This window comes from Papaver somniferum, unplaced genomic scaffold (assembly GCF_003573695.1).
Source record: "Papaver somniferum cultivar HN1 unplaced genomic scaffold, ASM357369v1 unplaced-scaffold_99, whole genome shotgun sequence".
Lineage (NCBI taxonomy): Eukaryota > Viridiplantae > Streptophyta > Magnoliopsida > Ranunculales > Papaveraceae > Papaver > Papaver somniferum.
Genome location: NW_020653081.1, coordinates 6,994,207 through 7,019,702, shown reverse-complemented (window position 1 = coordinate 7,019,702; position 25,496 = coordinate 6,994,207). Strand labels below are relative to the sequence as shown.

The window sequence follows — 25,496 nt, the reverse complement described above, 5'->3', positions numbered from 1 at the left end:
TGGAAACTAAATATTGAGTAAGAGATGATCATGTGAAAATTACCTTGAACATTTTACATGATTTGTGTGAGACAATCATTTTATGTCAACTTGGGAAGTTTCGTATTGATCGATTAATCACTTGAAAATTACTTGAAGCTAGTGGTATGTGTAAGATTACTATTGTTGTCTTCCAAGGATGTTTCAATGTAAATGAGAGTTTTAGAACGACTACCAATGTCTGGATATAACACAAGTTGTATACTTTGAATGCTAACTGTGAAAGTCTAGTTCAGTCCGGAACTATTGTTTGCGAACTGGTTTACCTGTGAAAAGGTCTGGAGATGTTGTTCGCATACCCCGTTTGTGAACGGCTAGACAAGGTTGGGTCCAGAGCTGTTGTTCGCGTACCATATTTGCGAACGGATGGACAAAGCTAAAGTCCGGAACTGTGGTTCACGTACTCTGTTTGCGAACACAATGGTTAGGATTTAAAATCGGTAAGTGTGGTTTTCATACTCATGAACTCAGGTTCGTTTGCGAACTAAAGTCCCTTGAACTTTAATGAAATAAGGAATGCAATTTTGTTTTGCAAACCGTGGCATTATGTTCATGAATTGGTTCTTGTACATAAGTACTTTGTACAATTACAAACCAAACCGATTTTGTTTAAAATGGTTCGTGTATATTTTTATGAGATGATGAACATTTGAACAACTCTCTTGAAACTCATTTGGATTCATTTGATTATCTATCATGATTGATTGATCTTCATATTTGATCTAGAAGTGTTAAATGAATATGGCTAACATACAAGTGTTAATATGACTAACTTCGGTTAATTATTATTGAGCCAACAAGGTATACACGTTTGAGTACGATTCATCCATATCTTAATATAGGTATATTTCATTTGTGTGTATCAAGCTAATACCATCTAACGGTGGAGATTGATTTCTTAGTTTCTAAGCAGACTTAGCTTGAATCTTAAATTAGGAGTTCATCTAACGATGAATATCAATTGTTTTGTTACTAAGCTATCTTAGCTTTGATCGTAAGAAAACCTGATTTGAAAGATTATATAAGGGAGAACTCTGATAACTGCGAAACCTAATACCGACACTTCCGTGTGTCCTAGTTGCAAACTAGAGTCGATTCTCCACTAACCTAGGGTTTTCCAAAACCATTATTCAGTTAACGACTTAAAGACTTTATTTTGGATTCGTGAAGCCAGATCCAACTATTTTCTCTGTAGTTGTGTATTCTGATCTTACTTGTTCTATCCTATTGAGTTTTATCTTCTCTAAGATTTACTCGAGATTTATCTGCCATAGGTAAGCTATAAAAAGTAATCACAACAGTTCTTCGTCTCAGACTTTTGTGATTCCACAATAATTTTTTCTGTTAATCAGTTGGGTTATTGTGAGGTGACTACAACTTAATTGAGCAAAAAAAAATAAAAATAAACACATAACATGCTTTTTCTTTTTGAGAATCAGTGCTCAACGAAGATAATAAATACAAGAGATAAAAACTTGGGATATTTAATGTTTGGTACCCAACAAATAACCAACACATTGGTTTTGTACCCAACATTTAAAAAATTAAGGGTTGGTACCTGAATCCGTTATTGACTGTTAAGTCAAACCGCTGACCAAACAATCTGTTAATTAAATAATTAAAATAATTAATAATATCAATTTCTTAACTGTGTTAACTCACCGTTACAAATAAATAAATAAAATCATTACACCTCTCTCACACATTCTCTACCACAATTTTCTTCTTATCTGTTATATATGTCCTCTTTTTCACGATAACAGCCATATATTTTTTCAAGTTTCCCATACGACCTGTTCTCTCAAAACACCCTGTCGACAGAAATTTCGTATGACTGTTGCAAACCTTCTCAAGGTGATAATACTGATTGCTTCGTAGAGCTCCAACTACACCAGCAAGAAATCTTCACCAAAACAATTTACATTCATCTCTTCCACTACAACCAACAACACTCACCACTACCATCACCACCACAATCAAGTAAATGATTTCCAGATAAAACCCATCCCTAATTTCACATATTCATACCTAATTTCAAATCCTCATTAACCAATTAACAATCAAGCAAAACCCAAATCTAAATAGAATTCAATCAATCCCCATTTTAAAAATCCCGTTTTCCAACTCAATCGACAATAAACAATCCACACTCTTCAAAACCTAATTTCCTCCGATTGAACCCTAAGAAGATTCAACAAATCAATCAATAACGATATAATCAAAATCGTATAACAAATCAGAATTAATGTACATTCAAATTCAGAAAAAAATGAGGAAAGATTAAATTAATAATTTCCCGAAACCTACCTATTGGACATTTTTCTTCTTCACGCTATAAATTAGAGATGTAAGTTAGTATATATGAAATCAAAGGTTATAGTTAGAATTAGTTGAGAACTTTAGCGTAAACGTAGAAAAGGGGGATTCGTAACTGGTTCACGAAGTGATGAGGAGTTTTCCTTTTTTCTCTGTTGTTGAAGCTGCGGAAAGACGAAAAAAAGATGAAACAAAAATGGATTTTAGGGTTTGATTAGAGATTAAATAATCGTGGCCATTTATTTGGACGCCCGGTTCAGATTCGGGCACGTATATCCAGTATAACCAGACGTTAGGCTAAGTCCTATGATCTTCTAATCTAGCAGCTAGATTGACAATCCACGTCAGCTAGCGCAACCTCCTAAGTCCTATGGGATGGCTAATCTAGCAGCTAAATTAGAAGACCACATCATCTGGGACCACTATATAATGTTGTTTGGTTCAACGCTTTAAATCTCAGCCGTTAGATCAGAAAATTAATCTCCCAGCGCTGAACCGTTCAGCGTTTGTATCACTTTTTCAGCGCTGAATCATTCAGCGTTTCAATCTCGCTGCTAGTTGAATTGCGAGCAGTTGCTAGGAGAGAGAAGTATCCAGAAGCAGTGTTAACTTTTTTCCCACACTTTTTTCTTGATTTGCAACACTTTTTGGCCAATCTAGCAGTTCAATCTAGCCCATAGGGGGTTAGCCTCATTGTTATAATTTAAGGCTAATATGATAATAAGATATGTTCTGTTACGGAAGTTATAATTTAGTTAGGTCAACACATTGACTTAAAAGTCAACGACGGATCCAGGTACCAACCCTTAATTTTTTAAATATTGGGTACCAAATCAATGTGTTGGTCATTTGTTGGGTACCAAACATTAAATATCCCTAAAAACAATGTTCTGTTGAAATATGCCCTGACAAACTTTTGAACCTTTACTACAATGGTGGGACAATTTGTCGGGATATATAAGAAAATAAGTGCATGAAGAATAAAAATTGCATACTTGGAGTCCATGCCCATAGTTAGAAAAATAAGACTTACCTCCATCGTATTCAAGCCAAACTTGCAGATAACCAGCCATAATGCGACATGAAGGCGAATGCCCTAATCCAGTTGGTAAGTGGTGTCTACCAAGTGATATCTACACAGTTTGACTTGCCAGTTTTACATGATGAGGAGGATAAAAGAATTTGGTGTGGTAAATCAGAAGGGTGTTTTCCGAGTAGCTGATGCTTTAAGTTTTAGTAAAGTTAGGATCAAACAGGCTATTCATCCTTGTTATAAAAAGATTTGGTCTTGGTGGATTCACCCTGACGGCAATGTTTGGAAATTGATGCGAGGAGTTTGTGCCAAAGATACATGAAGAAAAGGGGATTTAATATAGTTTCAAGATGCTATATTTGGTTGGAATCTTTTCTTTCTTGAATCCCTTATCATTTGCTGGCATCTTCACTTTGGGAAAGGATAAAAGTCCAATTGTGAAGCAACTACAGAATTTATCTTGAAGGTGGAGATTTGGTTTTCAAGAAATAGAGCAGTATTGGGATTGTTCCTTCTGCGGAGAAAGTAAACCATAGAGTTATCCAACTCTCCCATGAGTGTAGTACAAGGATGAAGGGTTGCATGTGGAATGATGTTTACAATCTGGTGATCTTGAAAACTTTTGGGATGAATTTCAAACCAGTTAAAAACTTAAAAAGGATCATGCGGTGGAATGCTTCTTTAAATTGCCAAATCCAGGTTGTGTTCTAATTTGTTCTGATGGGGGAGCTCGAGGTAATCCAGGAAGTGTCGGTTATGAGTTTACTTGTAGGTCTGACATTGGTGAAGTCTTATGTGCTGAAACTGGAGGAATGGGAGTGCGCTGTGGAGATGGTATAGATTGAAAAGTATCATTCATTCTTTCCATTTTCGACATGGCTAAGAAGGGTTTTCTGCTAGGTAATGGACATATAAGGAGATTTTATGTCAGACCCAGTGGTCATCTGACAGATACTTCCCCTTTTGTTAATTTTTGTGTTGTGTAGCCTTTAACCCATTTATGTAATGATCTTGGTTGTAATTTGTTGGCTCAGTAATAAAATTCAGTTTAGCAAAAAAATAAAATAAAATAAAACGATAAAATACTTATTCTGCCAACTCCTTAACATGATCCTAGTATGCATTGCACAGAGTCGCACAGCTAAAGCAGAGCATAGAGTTTGGCAGCTATCAAATCCAAATTGCTGAGCGCGCCATACTTGTTAATGCAAAGATGAACATTAAAGTTCTGAACTTCCAAAAGCCAAAACCAACATTATCTCAGGGTCGTTTTTTTTAGGCTAATTTGTTCCTCTTCTAATGTCTACTCTAAGAACTCTCTGGATACTTCTGGGTCATCTGCATAGCTTTAAAATCCTCTCTCTCGCTTTCCTTACACAAAGCCTCAAAAATTCCCCCTCATTCGGGCCTCAAAATGCTCCTACATTAACGTCTTGAACACCTATTTAATATACTTTATCATCTGACCTTCATCAGAGCATAGAGAAGATTATCCCAGTGAATCAAAATCAGAAAATATATCAACAAACCAACTTGGTATATCTAAAACAGCAAACCCTAATGAATTCGAAAACTCAGCACCAACAAATCCTGAAGAAAACTCAAAGGAAAACAAAAGAGAACATATGTTTCAGATTTTCTTGCAGAAACAATTCAATTTCACAAGAAAGGAATATACCATTTCGTTTCAATCTGACTGATACGAACACTCTAAACAAGACCATCGGTCTGAAGGACTATACAGTACCCTAACAATCACGGTTGCCAAATATATGGTTTTTTAAGGATCTATTGATGGATGATTTATCCCCTTTGGGTCCAACAAAGTCATAAGTGTTGGTTAAACTTCAACATAGAAGTCACTAACAAGCTGGTTAGGACAAGATTAGGAAATTGATATAATCCTAAGGGAATTAGAAGTCATCTAGTTCTAAGAAAAGGAAAGACATGTAATAAGGTAATAGGACTAGGAAAAGGAATTCATAGTTCTATATATATACGATCACCAAAGTTGTGGTTGATCATATGAGCAAGATTAGAGATTGTGTTTAGTTTTGAGAGATTTTCTAAACATCAATAAAGAGTGTTGTCTTTATATAAGCTAAGTTTCATCTTGCAGTTGCCATTAATTGGTATCAGAGCTTGTTTCTGAGCCATGGCAAACGAAACCACCATTGTGGGTGCAAAACAGTTCACGCCACCATCAATACAAGTTCCAATCCTCAACGCCACAAACTACACAGTATGGGCCATGAGAATGAAGGTACTGATGAAAATCTACAAAGTTTGGGAAACAATTGATCCTGGTACATTGGACCCAGACAAAAACAATGTTGCCATTGGATTACTCTTTCAAGCAATACCATAATGTCTTGTTCTAAAAGTTGGTGAACAGGAAACTTCAAAGAAAATTTGGGATGCAATAAAGGCACGTAATCTCGGAGCTGATCGAGTTAAAGAAGCCCGTCTGCAAACCTTAATGTCTGAATTTGAAAGAGTGAAGATGAAATACACTGATACTATTGATAGCTTTGCATGAAAGCTATCAGAGATAGCCTCAAAAGCTGCGTCACTTGGACAATCCATTGATGAAGATAAACTGGTAAAGAAATTTCTCAATAGTTTACCAAGATCCAAGTATATTCATATCATAGCTTCTCTCGAACAAGTATTAGATTTAAAGAAGACTAGCTATGAAGATATAATTGGAAGATTGAAAGCATATGAAGAAAGAATCCTTGATGAAGAAAACAATGGAGAAACTCAAGGAAAACTCTTGTACACAAACTCTTACCAACAAAACTCTGCGACAAGAGGAAGAGGTCGTGGAAGAGGTGGTAGAGGAAACAGGCCGAGGAAGGGGAGGAAGGTTTAACTCACAAGATAGAACAACAAGTCAGAATGATCAAAACCAAGGGAAAGAAAAGAAGGATAGATCAAACATTATTTTTTACAGATGTGATAAACCAGGACACTTCTCCTCTGTATGCCCTGAAAGAATACAAAATATGGAAGAAACAAACAAGAATGAAACAAGGGAAGCAGATACAACTCTTTTCATGCACGAAGTTGTATTCTTAAACGAAGGGAAACTAATACCAAAGAACTACGAATCAAAGGATGGAGAAGAAGGAATCTGGTATTTAGATAATGGAGCCAGCAATCACATGACTGGTAAGAGACACTACTTTTCTGAACTCAATGAGAAAATCAAAGGACAAGTGAAGTTTGGGGATGGATCTTCTGTAGAAATTGAAGGGAAAGGATCAATTCTATTTCAGATCAAGACCGGAGAACATAAGCTTGTCACAAAAATCTACTTCATCCCAAACTTACAAAGCAACATTCTAAGTTTAGGACAAGCTACAGAAGTTGGATGTGATGTTAGAATGCGACAAGATTATCTAACAGTTCATGACCCAAGTGGAATACTTTTAGTTAGAGTCTCACGCTCACAGAATAGACTCTACAAGATAAGTCTCATGATTGGAAGGCCATTGTGTCTGAATATGAGACTGGAAGATCATACATGGAAGTGGCACGCAAGGTTAGGACACATAAGCTTTAGAACTTTAAAGGAAATGTCTCAAAACAAGATGGTTCGAGGACTACCACAGATAAATGATGAAGCAAAAATATGTGAATCATGTTTAGTTGGGAAACAAACTCGTCAAGGTTTCCCAAAAGCAACAACATTCAGAGCCTCAAAGACATTAGAGCTTCTTCATGCTGATTTATGTGGTCCTATTACACCACAAACCCTTGCAAATAACAAATACATATTTGTTATTATAGATGACTTCTCAAGATATATGTGGTCTATTCTTATGAAAGAAAAGAGTGAAGCATTTGACAGATTCAAAGCTTTCAGAAATCTGATAGAAAAAGAGTTAAAAGAGGAGGTCAAAATGCTTAGAACTGATAGAGGAGGAGAGTTCACTTCCTTAGAGTTCAACAAGTTCTGTGAGTCAAATGGAATCAAAAGGCAACTCACAGCACCATATACACCACAACAAAAAGGAGTGGTGGAGAGGAGAAACATGACTCTAATGGAGATGACAAGAAGTTCTTTAAAGGCTATGCAGGTACCTAATTATCTATGGGGAGAAGCTGTACGACATCCACATACCTAATAAACAGGATACCTACGAAAGCTCTGAAAGACATGACTCCATATGAAAGTTTGCGAAAGAGAAAACCAAACATAGATCATTTAAGAGTGTTTGGTTGCAAAGCATACGCAAAAGTTGATTCTGCAACTCTTAAGAAACTGGATGATCGATCTCAGACTCTTGTGCATCTAGGAATTGAGCCTGGATCCAAAGCTTACAGATTATTCAATCCAACAACGAAAAGAGTAATAGTGAGTCGAGATGTGGTATTCGATGAAAAAGCAAACTGGAACTGGAAAGAAACTAATGATGGACCAAGTAGGGATCCAGGAATGTTTCACATGAGATGGGGTCAAGTAATTGATGAAGGCGAAGGACCCATAATCATCAATACCAATGGAAACAATGATGTTAATCAAGAAGAAGAGAATAATGAAAACACTGAGAATAACGAAGAAGAGTAGAAGAAGAAGAAGAAGAGATCGATGATGAAATAACTCAACCCATTCCACTGCGAAAATCAACAAGACAGATACAAAAGCCACAGTATCTGGAGGATTATGTTCTTCAAGCTGCAGAAGAATGTGAGATTATGCTACTTTCTGTTAATGATGAACCAAGGAATTTTCAGGAAGCAAAGGTCTCGACTAAATGGACACAAGCATGTAGAGAAGAAATTATTTCAATCAACAGAAACAAGACTTGGTTTCTAGTTGATAAGCCAGGTGGGGTAAAAGTGATTGGTCTTAAGTGGATCTTCAAAATAAAACAGAATGCTGATGGTACTGTCAATAAATACAAAGCAAGGCTTGTAGCTAAAGGATATGTACAAGAATCAGGCATAGATTTTGATGAAGTTTTTGCACCAGTTGCTAGAATTGAAACAATACGCTTATTAATTGCAGAGGCAGCATCAAACTCATGGGAAATTCACCACTTAGACGTTAAGACAACATTCTTACATGGTGAATTGCGAGAAGATGTGTATGTTGAACAACCAGAAGGTTTTGAAGTAAAAGGACAAGAGCATAAGGTTTATAAGTTATCAAAAGCTCTATATGGTCTAAGACAAGCTCCTCGAGCCTGGAATACAAAGTTAGATCAAATCTTAAAGGGAATGAGACTCATAAAGTGTTCTAAAGAAACTTCTGTATACAGAAGAGAAGAAAAGGGAACGCTTCTTGTGATTGCAGTCTATGTAGATGATCTGTTTTTGACTGGCAACTCCCTTAAGGTGATCAATGAGTTCAAGAGAGAAATGTCATCAAAGTTTGAGATGTCAGACCTCGGAAAACTCACTTATTACCTTGGCATAGAAGTCCATCAAGGAGTAGATGGGATTCAGATTAAACAAGAAGCTTATACAAGGAGAATTCTGAAAGAAGCAGGACTTGAAACTTGTAATCCAACTAAGATACCAATGGAGTTTGGACTTAAAGTTTCAAAGGCACAAGAAGAAGCAGAGATTGATTCAACGAGTTATAGAAGAAATGTTGGATGCCTAAGATACTTATTACACACAAGACCAGACTTGGCTTTCTCTGTGGGAGTAGCAAGCCGTTATATGCAGAGTCCACGCAAGTCTCCAGGTGATATAATAAAGCAGATATTGAGATATCTAAGAGGAACAATCATCTATGGATTGAAGTATGGTCGAGGAGGATCAAAAGGAATTGTTGGGTATAGTGACAGCAGTCATAATATTGACCAAGATGATGGAAAAAGTACAACTGGTCATATATTTTATCTAGGAGAAGCACCTATTACATGGTGTTCACAGAAGCAAGACACTGTAGCCCTCTCATCCTGTGAAACTGAGTTTATGGCTGCAACAGAAGCAGCTAAACAATCAATATGGCTTCAAGAACTGTTGGGTGAAATCAAAGGAAGAGAACCTGAAAAAGTTCTCATCAAGATTGATAATAAGTCTGCAATTGCACTCACTAAAAATCCAGTGTTTCATGGGAAGACGAAACACATTCACAAAAGGTATCATTTCACACGAGAATGCATCGAGAAGGAGGTCATTAACGTTGAACACATACCAGAAACTGAACAGAAAGCAGATATATTGACAAAGGCATTAGCTCGGATCAAGTTTGAAGAAATGAGACAATTGATTGGAGTACAAGATATGTCACGGGTAAGGTTGAAGCTTAACGGGGAGAATGTTGGTTAAACTTCAACATAGAAGTCACTAACAAGTTGGTTAGGACAAGATTAGGAAATTGATATAATCCTAAGGGAATTAGAAGTCATCTAGTTCTAAGAAAAGGAAAGACATGTAATAAGGTAATAGGACTAGGAAAAGGAATTCATAGTTCTATATATATATGATCACCAAAGTTGTGGTTGATCATATGAGCAAGATTAGAGCTTGTGTTTAGTTTTGAGAGATTTTCTAAACATCAATAAAGAGAGTTGTCTTTATATAAGCTAAGTTTCATCTTGCAGTTGCCATTAATAAGTAGGCTAATTGAGCAACTGTTACTGTTAACAAGTTAGAAATACACAGAGAATTATGCATTTCGATTTCAACAACAGATGTGTTTTTATTCCTAATTCAGTAACTACCTTCACCATTAAAACGAATAAAAAGAAACATGCCTAGCTATTTTGTGCCTTCCTTATATAATATCCGAATTACTTATGCAACTTTATGGTGTATCATTTGCTTGACAGCGTTTTCTTAGCTTCTTTTTTAGGGCTCTTTTATTCTATTTTTCTAAGCTAATAATCACCTTTCATTATGTGAAAATCACTGAAACCGATTAGAGATTGACACTATTTAACTAACCTACCTTGAACCATAGCACTAAATCAGTTCACTTTTCTATAATAATACTGATAAATATTGGTAACGGACCTCTCTGCTGTAACAAACTATAATGATATTCAGGAACTGGAACAAAACTTCCATATCATATATTCATTGTTGCCAGCAGCTACAGCTACACCTGCGAAAACAATGCATTTATTGCTCAATGAGCTGTTAATCCCATATCTAAGCAAACGACAAAACAATCTATAAAAGAAGAAAAGAAAAAGAAATTCAAACTTACGTGCAAGATATGCAGGCAGGGCAGTGGATTTTGTATAAATTCTCATTAACTTGAGTACCTCGAGGCCCAAGTTTTCTACCTCTTCAACTATCCAAGTCGGCTCAAATGTCTTGGCTGCAAGATCCACATAGTAAGTGTCACAGCTGGACCCATACTTGGGTACTTCTTCGGCACCTGCTTTGTTCACCCGTAATAAATGACCAGTTCCATCTTCAAGGCAGCCACCCACATAGACCGTGGCATCGTCCAGTCTTGAAATTTTTAGTCTTTGGATGTAATCTTGGGCTATAAATGCACACTCTTGTACGGTCATCGGGTTTTCAAATGAGTCTAGATATGAGAGGATTTTGTGTGTGTTCTCTAGTGTTCCAAGAACACCATACACAATTTCATAACCTATATAAGCGAATTTGAGAAAAATATATTGTTATTTCATAACATAAAGTGAATTTGAGAAAACTATATATTGTTATGAAGTTGAATGGTTAATAAATTACTTACGTCTTCTTATATATCGATAGTCTCCAAGAAGAACCACACCTCTTTCCAACCTGAAAGCCATGACAGTATCCAGTCCATCCGGATTATAATCATCTGGTAACACTTTCCAAAGCTCTAAACAACAAAAATTAGATCAGATTCACACAAGTATCTAGCAATAAGAAGCTACACAGCAGGTTAATGAGACCTACTATTATTATCTGTGCTTAACTTCAAAGCAAAGTCTATGGGATCTTCCTGGCCATCCCCATCTACTTCGGCAAATTTTCTTTTCAAATTTCGTCCTTTCAATTTTTGTCTGAGCATGCGTGTAGAGAAAGAGATATCCTTTATTACCCCAGTTTCCTTTTCTATCTCACAAAATAACCTGTCTGCTTTAATAAACAGTGAAAGTTCCCTGTGCATCACATTCAAGAAAAGCAAAAATCGGATTAACCCAAATAATAGAATACAGTGTCACCAACAGAAAGTGGGACGACCTTTTATCCCACTTTGCAAATGTTGGACAGGTAACAACATACAGAACATATTATCTTAAAGGTGATATAAAGAGATAACCAGGGTACACTTACGATTTCATAAACCTCGGTGTTACTCCAAAAGCAGTTGCCATTGTTTTCACGGTTACATTCTTATTTAGTTCCAAAAACTGAGAGTAGACAACCCGTCGGACCTCCCACGTGTAATCCCGGTAATGAGGACTTAGATAGCGATCTAGCTTGATTTGCTCGGTTATGGCAACTAAGTAATATATAATTGTGACAACCATTATTAAAAAATTAAACAGAATACTAAAAGTGCAAAAGAACTGAGATAGTATGTATTCCACCACCAGATACCATTTCAACTACAACTTCAGATACATAGGAGAAAACCCTTACCAAATGCTTTGAAGAATGACTTGTATTGACGGTCATACAGAGACTTCATGAACTTTTCCAAGAAATACGGAATCTTCACTTGCACATCCAGGTTCTGGAAGGCATCTATCACCTGCCATACATAATTATTTACCATGAGAAACACTAGAAAGTAGCAACCTTTTAATGAGGCAAAATCGCATGTATTGAGCAAATGCTATATACCTTTAGTTTCAGAGAATCTCTGTCTAATGATAGAATGCTAGTAAGGACTGTGTAAAAGATTAACACATCTCTGGAAAAAAAACTTGCAAGTGCTGAATGCAGGAATCAAATCCAGAAACAGATTAGAAGCTTTCTTAAAGTTCCCTGTGGCTATGTAATACAAGCCCTCATAAACACTCAAGTGATCCTTCCACCAATCGCCTTCCTCGTGATGCAAACTGGATTGAGTATCCAATTAATAAGGGAATTTATCTTGGAAAGACAAGGATGGATCTAAATGAAGAAGAAACAGAAAGAACATTCCAGATATAATCTTACTTCTTTGCTGTTTTTATAGTTTTCGAGATAAGATCAAAATCCATGTAGAAAAAACCCATTTGCAGGGTAGAAAAAACTAATGCCATCTTCTGTCCCACAGCAACAGTTCTCCTTTCTGTTTTCTTAAGCTGCTTTAATGCTTTTTCCTGAGAGTTCATGTGGAAAAATTGGGGAGCAAGTTATGATTCATCAGGTTGAAGTTAACCAGGAATGTGTCCTGATACATCATACATGTAAAAAAATATGTACCTTGTCACTTGTCAGCAATCCGAATATAGAATAAAAATTTAGCTAAATGAGCTTCTCGAACTGCGTTTTGATCACCTTCAGCCTCTATAATTCTGTTTAGCAAACAGATAAACCGGCATAAGTATAACAAAAAGACAGTAATCTGATAGCTCAAAACAAACACCCAGCTCCGACTAAAGTGAGATTCTCAACCACTTTTTTACACCGGAGTCGCTTCATATAAATGGAGTTCAAATTGGTTTTGGGAACTCACCGTTTCTCAAGTTGCTTGTTCTCTTTATAAATCTCAAAATGCATTGAGCCAAGAAGATATATAATCAACGCATAACCTATATTATCTCTATTATATAACAAATATAATGCGGAAAAGAAATAACACAAACACCAGAAGTTTTGTTAACGAGGAAACCGCAAATGCAGAAAAACCCCGGGACCTAGTCCAGATTGAATACATACTGTATTAAGCCGCTACAGACACTAGGCTACTCCAAGCTAACTTCGGACTGGACTGTAGTTGAACCCCAATCAGTCTCCCACTGATCCAAGGTACAGTTGCACCCCTACGCCTCTGATCCCAGCAGGATACTACGCACTTGATTCCCTTAGCTGATCTCACCCACAACTAAGAGTTGCTACGACCCCAAATCGCAGGCTTTAACAATAAACAAATCTGTCTCCCATAGAAAAGTCTATCAAAGGATAAATAGGATAAATCTGTCTCCCACAGAAAAACCCTAAAGTTTTTGTTTCGTCTTTTGATATATAATCAAGGTGAACAGAAACCAATTGATAATCCGGTCTTATATTCCCGAAGAAAAGCCTAGATTAATGAATCACCTCACATCAATCTTAATCGTATGGTAGCGAAACAAGACGTCGTGGAATCACAAATGATGAGACGAAGATGTTTGTGATTACTTTTATATCTTTCCTATCGGAGAACTCTCACGATCTCAAGCCAATCAATCTGATTGTACTCGTACAATAGAAGATGCAAGATCATATCACACAACTACGATAAACATAGTATCGGTCTGGCTTCACAATCCCAATGAAGTCTTCAAGTCGTTAACCCGGTTTGAGAAAAGAAAACCAGAGGGTTAAAGGAGAATCGACTCTAGCTTACAAACTAGTATCACACGGACGTGTGGGGATTAGTTTGTAGGGTTGCTAGTTGTCCCCTTATATAGACTTTCAAATCAGGATTTCGTCTTGCTCACAAAGCAAACGCTACCCACCGTTAGATGAAAACCTGATTTAGATTCAAGCTAATATATCTCAACCGTTAGATCGAAATCTTAGCTTGACATACACAAATGAACTGGACGCTTCCAGGTTTGTAAACCGTACCCAAACATGTGCATTGTTGGTTCAATAATAGTCAACCAAAAGGTTAGCCATTTGATCATTTCATACCAACCACTTTCTTTTTCACCATAACTAGTTCAAATGACTCACATGAACTAGTTAGAGAGTTGTTCAATTGCAAGGAAATCTCATGTACTACACAAGACACAATTGAAGCAAAGATGATTCGATTCACATGAATCGGTTCATGAACTTTATAGCCACGGTTTGCAAAAGCATTCCTTAGTCTTTATGAGTTAAGTTTAGAAATCATATTTAGATATATAACCTATACAAGTTCGTAGACTAGGTTCGCGCACTTGAAGTACTGGAAACAGTTTTCAAACTCCAGCACAAATTATCGGGTTCTAGAGCTTCGCTGGTTCGCGGACTTGGCTCACGCAACACAATTTGATAACTCAGCAGAAATTCTCGGGTTTGAGAACTTCGGCAGTTCACGGACTTGGCTACTAAACGATTTCCAACATGGGACTTATGCACATATGCGTTTCCACAACATACTTATGTCCACTATGGTTATGTAATCTAAACTCTCATTCCAATCATTGAAACATTCTTAGAGGATGTTATATAGTTGTTACACTATTTCTCGTCAAAGCAATTTTCAAGATGATCGGAACATACATGACTTGCGTCACTAGGTAAATAAAAACATGATCGAAGCGAAACGCTTACCAACACATATTTCGAGATATATATAGGCGAGGTATACTCGGCTCGAAATACCATACGTGTATAATCTAAGTCTATATATAGCATATGACTTTTGTTTCAAGAAGTAGGAGATAGAATAGATAGACTTTTGAGTGAAAAATAAGTTCAAGTCTTCACATACCTTTTTGTCGAGAAGTTCCACCGGTTCCTTGAGTAGTTCTTCCACTTGTATGATGAATCTCCATGAAGTCCTTGAGCTCAACTACACTTACTATCCTAGTCCGAGACTTAGCTATAATAGATTAGAAATCAATACTTATAGTTTTGATCACTAACATTGACAAACATGCTTGAGATAGCAACGCATGCGAGTTTCACCGAGCAGTGCTCTAACAAGATCCAAAGATGATAAAGGCAAAGGAGCGTCGCTGGAGACTGCTTAGAACTACCCATCTCAAAGATGCTGAATTTGGAGAGACGCAGGCCCGCTGTCATTATGATCCCAAGATGCCCAAAGACGTAGAGTATTCGAGGGAGCAAATGTATTATTTAAAGTCCCGCGATATGCCTGGATGTCTATGAAACGCAACATAGACGCAAAGACGGCCTTATGATCAGCAACTCGTACTATCCTCATCAACATTGGGTTCAACTCCAACTCTCTCCCAAATTATTTTTTCAGAGACCCAGCGTGACAGCATCTATCAAGTTGAAATATCATATATGAAGACTGCCAAGTTCGTGCAAGCAGCTACCATGCCTATCCCTGCCAATGTCTTCTGATCATAGCTGCTGCCAAGAATCGTTGTTGCTCGCCAGAGCTTCACCATAGAAACAACCACTACAGACAGAGGATTTCTTCAACACAAGAGAGACGGTCATTCAAGAAGCATGTAATTTACAAGGGAAAATCAAACCGAAGAAGAAGCCTCTTCAACGCACGCTCTCTCCTGAAGCTGTTTCAACGCTCTCTCCATAAGAAGGTGCTTCAACGCTCGCTGTCTCCAGAAGAATCCGCTCAACGCACGCTCCAGAAGACGCTTCAACGCACGCTCTCTCCTGAAGCTGTTTCAACGCTCTCTCCATAAGAAGGTGCTTCAACGCTCTCTTCTGAAGCCGCTTCAACGCTCTCTCCAGAAGAAGCCGCTTCAACGCACGCTCTCCTGAAGCCGCTTCAACGCTCTCTCCAGAATAAGCCGCTTCAACGGTCTCTCCTGAAGCCGCTTCAACGCTCTCTCCAGAAGAAGCCGCTTCAACGCACGCTCTCTCCTGAAGATGCTTCAATGCTCTCTCCAGAAGAAGCCGCTTCAACGCTCTCTCCTGAAGCCGCTTCAACGCTCTCTCCAGAAGAAGTCGCTTCAACGCACGCTCCTGAAGCCACTTCAACGCACGCTCTCTCCTGAAGCCACTTCAACGCTCTCTCCAGAAGAAGCCGCTTCAACGCACGCTCTCTTCTGAAGCCCTGAAAAAAATTGTATGCATAACGAATTATGCAACAATTTTTAATAATTTCGGATAATTTTGGGAGTGTTATATTCAAGTTTGCTTACCAATTATACACCTGAAAAAATAGTATGCATAACGAATTATGCAACAATTATTAATAATTTCGGATAATTTTGGGTGTCACGGAAACTAAAATCAATCGTGGGCCTGAAAACAACAATTTTTTTTGGGCCTTATCCTAATTCTACCATTTCCTTAGCACGTATGCCTGTTGATGGGAAAAATGATTTACTTGTTTTTAAGGAAAGTGAAGAAACGACCGTGCGGACGTGACTGCTCAACCGAGCAAATTGTTTAACCTCAAACAGATGCACTGCACGGGAGTGCTTTTAGTTCGAACGATCAACCTGTAGGACTTCGGCATAAACCAAGAAAATGGTCGTTCCAGAGTCAATTCGGTCACAAAGAGGGAAGAGGGTCGATTTATAGGAAGGAAGCTGAGAAGTGTGTGAGATCAATGGTGATCAAGGATTGTGAATGTGTTGTTGGTTTCTACAAATGAACTGCTGGGTTCGAATAGGTTTAAATTATGCTCAATTGAGAGTGATTATTCAGATGATAATTCTTGCAGTAATTCCCGTATATCTGAGATTGTTAGCTTGTCCTTCAATCGTGAATTCACTGACTTGTTTATATTGCTAGAATGTAGACACATTGATCTCCAGTAAGTGTGAAGGTTTCTCGAGTGAAAGAGTAGGAAAGGGGGAAATCGTGGTTAAACCAGTTTCAGGTCGTGCAGAGACTTGATTGTCCACCCACTACTTTTCTAACTCCCTCAACTGCTTGCACGACTTACTCACATTTCTCATCGTGGATGAACACACGTGTCGTAGGACGCCAGACCAAAACCCTATTTAATATCACCCATGTGACGTGATTGATGTCTCATGAACGTGGGTATGCAAGGCAGACGTTTATTTAACTAGTTAGTTGTTGACTTGATTAGACGATAAGTCCAAGTTTTGTTGAATCGAGCATGATTAACAAATGATATATGATGCATGAATTGAACATGTCTGTTGGGACATATGTATAGTTCTCGAATTCCTGTTGATAAATAAATCAACATGATGAGTATTGATATCCTGAGAAAATATTGCACATCTGAGCAAATATTGTTCGTTCGAACGATTATTGGTAGCATAACCAAATGTAGATGGTGGATTTTCGATAAAGGCTAAAATTGTAAAACCATAATTATACATACTCCTGATCAAGAAATCAGATGAGTATTGAGGCTCATGTCTTTCATCGAAGCATGAAATCTCATGCTACAAGAATCTCTGACTGAGAATACTGTCTCTCAAAGTATATGTAGATGATGTGTAGTCTCTCAGCTGAGACAACGGCATATCTCATGAGTACTGAGCAATTTCAGTAGTTACTTCTATATAGAATCGAAAGATTGGACGGCTCCTAGACAGTTTGCCTGCTAGTATAGAGCAATAACGTCTTCAGGATGTAACAATCTTTTTCCTGACTATATAAAGAAAATATGATGCTTCAACAAGCTCATATTACTCAATTCTCAGATAATTAATGGTCCTAGACAGTATGCCTGCTAGTATAGAGCCATCAATTAATTATCTCTAATCCTTAAATTCATTAACTGAATATTCAGGAATATTCTACGTTCTTCATAATATTTCGTTACTTCAATTCGTGGTTCTTCCCAACATAATTTCATGGGTTAGTGATAAATATTCAACGTACGGGCATCTGAGCCGCTATTGAGTAAGCCCGACCAAAATGGTGCAAGTGTACTCAGCAATAATGCACTAACAAGCACCTGAATGCACGAACGAGCATTCCAAAATACGAAGGAACGATGAAGCTATGCAAAATAGGAAGAAAATAATAAATAATAAAATATTAGCTAGGGCGCTAGGGGAATGGACCCACCGACCGGCCGGTCGTGCCGTGGCCAGTCCCATGCCCAATTCTATATTATATCATATTTTTATTATTTTCCTTGATCTCATGAAAATTCCCTCATTTGAACAAAATTTCTTCGTTTCAAGGAAACTCCTCAGTTTTATGGTGTTTCCTTCACATCAAGGATATAGTAAATAATTAGGAAAGGTGTGTCGGACTAAGCCTACTAGTCGTCCGGTCATTCCCTACTTGTGGCCGGTCCCACACCTTGAGTTCCTTATTATTTTATTATTATTATTTCCTTGATCCCATGAAATTCCTTGATCTCATGAAATTTCCTTTAAATCATGAAATCAATATAAAATTAGGGAAAACTCACGGGACCGGCCCCTATCCAGCCGACCATGCTGATAAGCATGTATATGCTACATTTTATGCCCATATTTATATTAGCTATGATACAATATTTTAGTTACTAATACTATTTTAGTGCTTTTGTAGAAAGTACAAGTGAATTCGATCATCCAGCGAATAAACATCAAAATGTGAGACTTAATGGTGTTTGCGACGAAAATGGAAAAATGTGGTTGGTCTGGTACTTCCGTATATCAGCAACCACAATGATGAAATGTGGTTGGCCTGGTATTTCCATGTATCAGCAACCACAATGATCAATTATGCTGGCATGGTATTTCTATATCTCAGCAGATTATTATGCTGGCCTGGTATTTACATGTATCAGTAGCCGGGTTGGCCTGGTATTTCCATGTATCAGAAACCACAATAATGAAATGGGGTTGGCCTGGTATTTCCATATATCAGCAACCACAATGATGAAATGAGGTTGGCCTGGTATTTCCATATATCAGCAACCACAATGAAAAAAATGACAAAATGTAGCTGGCCTGGTATCTCCATATATATCAGCAGCATAAAATTGTTTCATAGGCGAGGCACGAACGCAACAAAGAAATTGAAATCAAAATGGGGTTGACACATGCAAACTGAAAATGAGAAGTATTTTATCTTTCTTACTTTATTACAAATATATTCCACCGGGAAGATAATTTATTTTCCATGTGAAGAATTAATTGAGGAATATTTACACGTGAGATTATTTTGGAAATAAAATAATTCTTTCTTCATTTGGGAGATTTTGGAAATAAGGAGAGTTTATTATTTCATTGGAAGAACGAGGTGGCAATATTATTTGGGGAAAGATATTGATGACGACATCAAATTGTGTGCAAGTATTTCATAGAATAATTTATTTTGATACTTTGTTTAATGAAATAAAAGAAAGGGAAGGTGTATAAAAAGGATGTCGAATATTTGAGGGGGGGGGGGGGGGGGGGGCACCCAGCCACAATGCCGCAACAAAGGAACGGTTTTGAAGTTTTGTTTTCGATTCTTCATTTTTCATTAGCTAGAGTTTAATTTTAATATATTTATGGATTTTGAGAAAGCCATTTCTAACTAGTGTTATGTTAGGGTTTAGGTAGAAACCAATAAATTTTATAAACTCTATATTTATATGCTCAATAATGATTTGAATGACTAGTAGTTTTTCTTCATATAGCTTGGTATTTTATTGTTAATGTGATTTCATTGATTATTTATGCTTTTCAATTGATATGGCGTGCTTTGGTTAAATCCCTTGACGTGATATGCTTTAGGATTGATAGGTAATGCTTTAGAATCACTACCCTTGAAGCGAAGAAAATTACAGCGGAGAAACAATATTTGAAAATGCATGGAATAGATTTTTAAAGATTAGTAGAGTTTGCATAATTAATTGGTGGAAACCGAAAATCTTAACAACCTTCTATCATTCTATTTATCGTTAAATTTATTTATTATTTCATTTTGTCTGAATTTCTGAAAACTCTTAAAAACATCATATTGTTGATTAGTTATTCTTGGTATTACTTAGTAGTGGTATTTCGCACTCCTCGTGGGAACGACCTGTACTTGCCATTGTCTACAGGTTAGACGCTGTGCACTTGCAGTAATATTATTGTAGGTTTTCGAGCCTACCAAGTTTTTGGCGCCGCTGCCGGGGAGTGGTTGCAAAATGCTTTCTAGTTGATATCATTGTATATAGTTTATTTTTAGTTTTTGTACATAATTTATTTTTATTTTTATTTTAAATTTCTTTTAGTCTTTTTATTCAGTTTGCTTGATTTTTTTAGGTACCTTAGTCCGAAGTGCTGCGGGCGAAAAGCAAGTATGTACTCGACAAGCTTTTGCAAGAGCGACTTGGAAGATCCATTAGAGGTTTCCTTAGCTCATTTTGGGTTTGGTTTTGATGATGATAGTGTTATTTTTGAAGTCAATGCCTTGTTAGACTCCTCACCGTTGCTAGACACTAATAAATGGAACCCCAAATTAGAACCTCTAGTTTTGTCCGAGTCTCGAATAGTTCCATCAGTCGAGAAAGATCCGACCTTGACCCTTAAGCCATTAAGTTCTGAATTTTTTCGTATTGATGATATTAATAATGAAACCGTTTTAGATGATAATGGGTCTATGAGTCGTGATATTATTGCTCCATTGAGCTCTTTTTCCGCGGAAATTATTTCAGCTGATTTAAAACCTGATTTAGAGCGTGTTCCGCCAATAAAAACTGTCAAACAATCTGAATTTGTTGCGTATGGGAATGATTTACTTATCCCAGCTATGCATTATTTGAATATCACTTACAGTTTTCGATTGAGAATGAATTTACATACCGTTTTGGAGGTTTATGGTGTTCGCAGGGACATATCTTCAGCTGACCGGATTAGTTGGGATGATCCTCAACTTTTTAGACTCTATATATATGATTGTATTTCTACTTTGGGGTACCAACCTCACCTTGTTTGAGACTACATGATATTGGAAAGTAGGTAAACAAATACATTTCGCTTCATGGGAGTCAACCCATTAGATTTGTTCCCTCTACTCTATCTCTTATTTTTATTGTTATTTTTGTATTTCTCATCTTAATTTCTACGTTGGATGACTCAATTACATTGAGGACAATGTAATGTTTAAGTGTGGGGGAGTGGATAATTATCCATATTTTTGCAGGTTTTCACTTTTCTTAGAATAAAAAAATAAAAAAATAAAAAAATCAATTGCATAATATCTCTGTTTTGCTCGAGGACTAGCAAAATATAAGTGTGGGGGTGTTGATAAGCATGTGTATGCTACAATTTATACCCATATTTATATTATCTATGATACAATATTTTAGTTACTAATACTATTTTAGTACTTTTGTAGAAAGTACAAATGAATTTGATCATCCAGCGAATAAACAACAAAATGTGAGACTTAATGGTGTTTGCGACGAAAATGGAAAAATGTGGTTGGCCTGGTACTTCCATATATCAGCAACCACAATGATGAAATGTGGTTGGCCTGGTATTTCCATGTATCAACAACCACAATGATCAATTATGATGGCCTGGTATTTCTATATATCAGCAGCACTTATTATGCTGGCCTGGTATTTCCATGTATCAGCAACCACAATTATGAAATGGGGTTGGCCTGGTATTTCCATATATCAGCAACCAAAATGATGGAATGAGGTTGGCCTGGTATTTCCATATATCAGCAACCACAATGAAAAAATGACAAAATGTAGCTGGCCTGGTATCTCCATATATATCAGCAGCATAAAATTGTTTCATAGGCGAGACACAAACACAACAAATGAATTGAAATCAAAATGGGGTTGGCACATGAAAACTGAAAATGAGAAGCATTTTATCTTTCTTACTTTATTAAAAATATATTCCACTGGGAAAGATAATTTAATTTCCATGTGAAGAATTAATTGAGTAATATTTACACGTGAGATTATTTTGGAAATAAAATAATTCTTTCTTCATTTGGGAGATTTTGGAAATAAGGAGAGTTTATTATTTCATTGGAAGAACGAGGTGGCAATATTATTTTGGGAAAGATACTGATGACGACATCAAATTATGTGCAAGTATTTCATAGAATAATTTATTTTGATACTTTGTTTAATGAAATAAAAGAAAGGGAAGGTGTATAAGAAGGATGTCGAATATTTGAGAGGGGGGGGGGGGGGGGGGCACCCGGCCACAATGCCGCAACAAAGGAAGGGTTTTGAAGTTTTGTTTTCGATTCTTCATTTTTCATTAGCTAGAGTTTAATTTTAATATGTTTATGGCTTTTGAGAAAGCCATTTCTAGCTAGTGTTATATTAGGGTTTAGGTAGAAACCAATAAATTGTGTAAACCCTATATTTATATGCTCAATAATGATTTGAATGAGTAGTAGTTTTTCTTCATATAGCTTGGTATTTTATTGATCATTTGATTTCATTGATTATTTATGCTTTTCAATTGATAGGCGTGCTTTGGTTAAATCCCTTGACGTGATATGCTTTAGGATTGATAGATAATGCTTTAGAATCACTACCCTTGAAGCGAAGAAAATTACAGCGGAGAAACAATATTTGAAAATGCATGGAATAGGTTTTTAAAGATTAGTAGAGTTTGCATAATTAATTGGTGGAAACCGAAAATCCTAACAACCTTCTATCATTCTGTTTGTAGTTAAATTTATTTATTATTCATTTTGTCTGAATTTCTGAAAACTCTTAAAAACATCATATTTTTGATTAGTTATTCTTGGTATTACTTAGTAGTGGTATTTCACACTCCTCGTGGGAACGACCTGTACTTGCCATTGTCTACAAGTTAGACGCTGTGCACTTGCAGTAATATTATTGTAGGTTTTCGAGCCTACCACATGCCCAATCCGATCACACACGCCCTTATTTTATTATTCTTAATATTATTTGTTTCCCTCATCTCATGGAAACTCCTTCACTTCAAGGAAACTCCTTGGTTTCAAGATATTTCCCTCAAATCATGAAAATACTATAAAATTAGGAAAAGTGCCAGGGGACTGGGCTTATTGGCCGTCCGGCCATGCCTTGGCCATAGCCGGTCCCACACTTCATGATTCCTTCATTTTATTATTATTGTTTCCTTCATCTTATGAAGTTTCCTCAGTTTCAGCAAAATTCTTGATTTCTTCATATTTTCTCAAAATGTTGCTTAAACGCACACCAGAAAATATCAAAATTCTCAGGACTGAGACACGAACACTTTGGAGACGTGAGCATATTACCTTGACTTACCAAGGTTGGATCTTTGGCTTGCAAGGAGCCAGTCCCACACATTTTCACAATTTGACCTAATTTGCACAATTGCACGTATTCGGTCCAGAATCCTTCCAAACAACTTGGAATTTCATGGAATGATCGTCAGTCGATCCCGTGATCAACTAGGGCCGGTTTCATGAACCCTTGGTCGATCCCTCATCTCTTCATAATTAATTAGGTTTTATCACCTAAGGCTCAGACGAGCATTATTTTAATAAATGATTAGACCAGCATTTAATCATTATTTCCCCGATCTTCAAGAGACTTTGGTATTTGCTCACTCGAGCATCTGAGCGCTACATGATCGACCCATCATCCCATGTATCCGGTCCCTATTTCACTCCGTGGTTAATTTTCAATAAACCATCAATTGATCATCAATTGATTGAATTAGGGTTTCGAGTCCAAGGTTCATAATTCCAGGTTCGAACGCTAATAATTTAATGACGATCCCATGATCAACATTTTATTAATTATACTCGGTTCAGTTGCCAGTATCTTAAAATAATATTTTATTTGGTCATGCTACCAATAATTCATCAAACGAGCGACACTTGCTCAGATGAGCAATATTTGCTCAGACCAAGGAATAATGGTTCAACTATCAATATTCAACAATTCATCGAATGAACAATATTTGCTCACCTTAACTATCAACATTCACTCGATAATTATACCTCTGTCTCAACAGACACGTTCGATTCATGAGTCTCAGAACATTTGCAAATCACGTTCGACTCAGCGATACAAGGACTCATCGTCCCACGAAGTCAGCAATTGACTAACTAAATACACGTCTGCCTTGCAGGCTCCACAATCACGAGATATCAATCCTGTCACATGGGGGATATTAACTAGGGTTTTGGTCTGGCGGTCTACGACACGTGTATTCATACACACGATGAGAATGTGAGCAAGTCATGCAATCAGTTGAAGGAGTTAGCAAAGTAGTGGGCAGAAAATCAACCAAGTCCCTGCACGATGAGCAACTGGTTTTAACACGATTTCCACTTCCCCACTCTTTGACTCCAGAAACTGTCACACTTCATGGGATCAAGGTGTTTACAATTCTAGCAATATAAATAAGTCTCTGAATCATGATTGAAAAACAGACTCTCTAACGTCTACAAGACAATCTCTCGTCAAGCAGACAACAAGAGATTAAGAACTCAACATCTGAGCAATTACTCTCAACAGAGTAAATTCAATTAATCAGAACTTATCTTATTTCTTCACGCAGAATACACAACACACCTACAATCTTCGATCACCATCGATCTCACATATTTCTCAGCCTCCCTCCTACAGATCGACCCATCCTCTCTTATGACCGAATTTACTCTGGAACGGCCATTGTCTTGGTTTAGGCCGAAGTCCTACAGATTGATCTCTCGAACTTAAAGCACTCCCTTCTTGCAGTGCATCTGTGTGAGGATAAACATTTCGCTCGTTTCAAGGAGTCTCCTCCGCACGGTCGTCTCTTCAATTCCGTAAAAATTAGCAAATCGTTTTTCCCTATCTACATATTGGCGACCACATTGGAAGATCATTCTCTCGGTTGAAATCTCAATTCTCACAAAGATGGTCGATCTTAGGTATGTTTTAGTTACCAATCCGGGTTCAACATCCGAATCTAACATCGCAAGTTCTAGTGGTACTGCCACCGCAAGTACTACTGCTCTCAACGTTGCAGGATCCAATGGTGCCGCTAATATCACTCCTCCGGCCAGCAATGTCACACCGCATGTTACTAATACTTCTACGAGTGCTGGTGCTCCAGTGATCACTCTTTTCAATGCTACTGACACTATCAACAATTCACCTACCATAGCTTATCTCATGAAGGTGCAAGAGACTCTCGCCAAAAACCAGATTGACATGGCTACAACACAGAAAAAGCTGTGCAAACTCTCACTGACAATATGTCAGAGAAAACTCAGGATAAGGGAAAAGCCAAAGAAACATCTTCGACTGCTGATCCTGAAGTCACTTCGATCCATGTAGTAGACGATGATGAAGTCTAGAAGGCTACAGACAATCCACCAACGAAGGAACCTGCAAGCTTCATCACCCGTTAAGACCTGGAACGCTTTATGGAGGATCGATGAAAAGACAAGACACCATCGGTTCATCGTCATCAACCTCCATATTCTGCTACTACACAACAAATTCCTCTCCCAAAGGGCT

At 37.2% G+C, this 25,496-nt stretch overlaps 1 protein-coding gene and 1 pseudogene across 1 annotated transcript; both read right to left on the bottom strand.

The window, feature by feature from the left end:
- Nucleotides 1-1,783: 1,783 nt before the first annotated feature.
- On the bottom strand, nt 1,784-11,168 carry LOC113346285. The gene is made up of 4 exons (XM_026589830.1): nt 11,064-11,168; nt 10,563-10,958; nt 10,367-10,457; nt 1,784-2,220 (listed from the first exon to the last, which is right to left on the bottom strand). Exons 1-3 carry the CDS (start codon nt 11,122-11,124, stop codon nt 10,396-10,398), a joined length of 519 nt encoding a protein of 172 aa, XP_026445615.1. The 5' UTR covers nt 11,125-11,168; the 3' UTR covers nt 1,784-2,220; nt 10,367-10,395.
- Nucleotides 11,169-11,240: 72 nt separating this feature from the next.
- On the bottom strand, nt 11,241-25,138 carry LOC113346377 (annotated as a pseudogene).
- Nucleotides 25,139-25,496: the final 358 nt, after the last annotated feature.

What these genes read in the sequence shown, in the direction of transcription:
- LOC113346285 (XM_026589830.1), bottom strand. Translation starts at nt 11,124, where the DNA reads ATGGCTTTCAGGTTGGAAAGAGGTGTGGTTCTTCTTGGAGACTATCGA. An exon ending in CTATCGATATATAAGAAGAC is followed by an intron (nt 10,959 to 11,063) that starts GTAAGTAATTTA and finishes TCGCTTATATAG; the next exon opens with GTTATGAAATTGTGTATGGT. An exon ending in CCTGCCTGCATATCTTGCAC is followed by an intron (nt 10,458 to 10,562) that starts GTAAGTTTGAAT and finishes TTGTTTTCGCAG; the next exon opens with GTGTAGCTGTAGCTGCTGGC.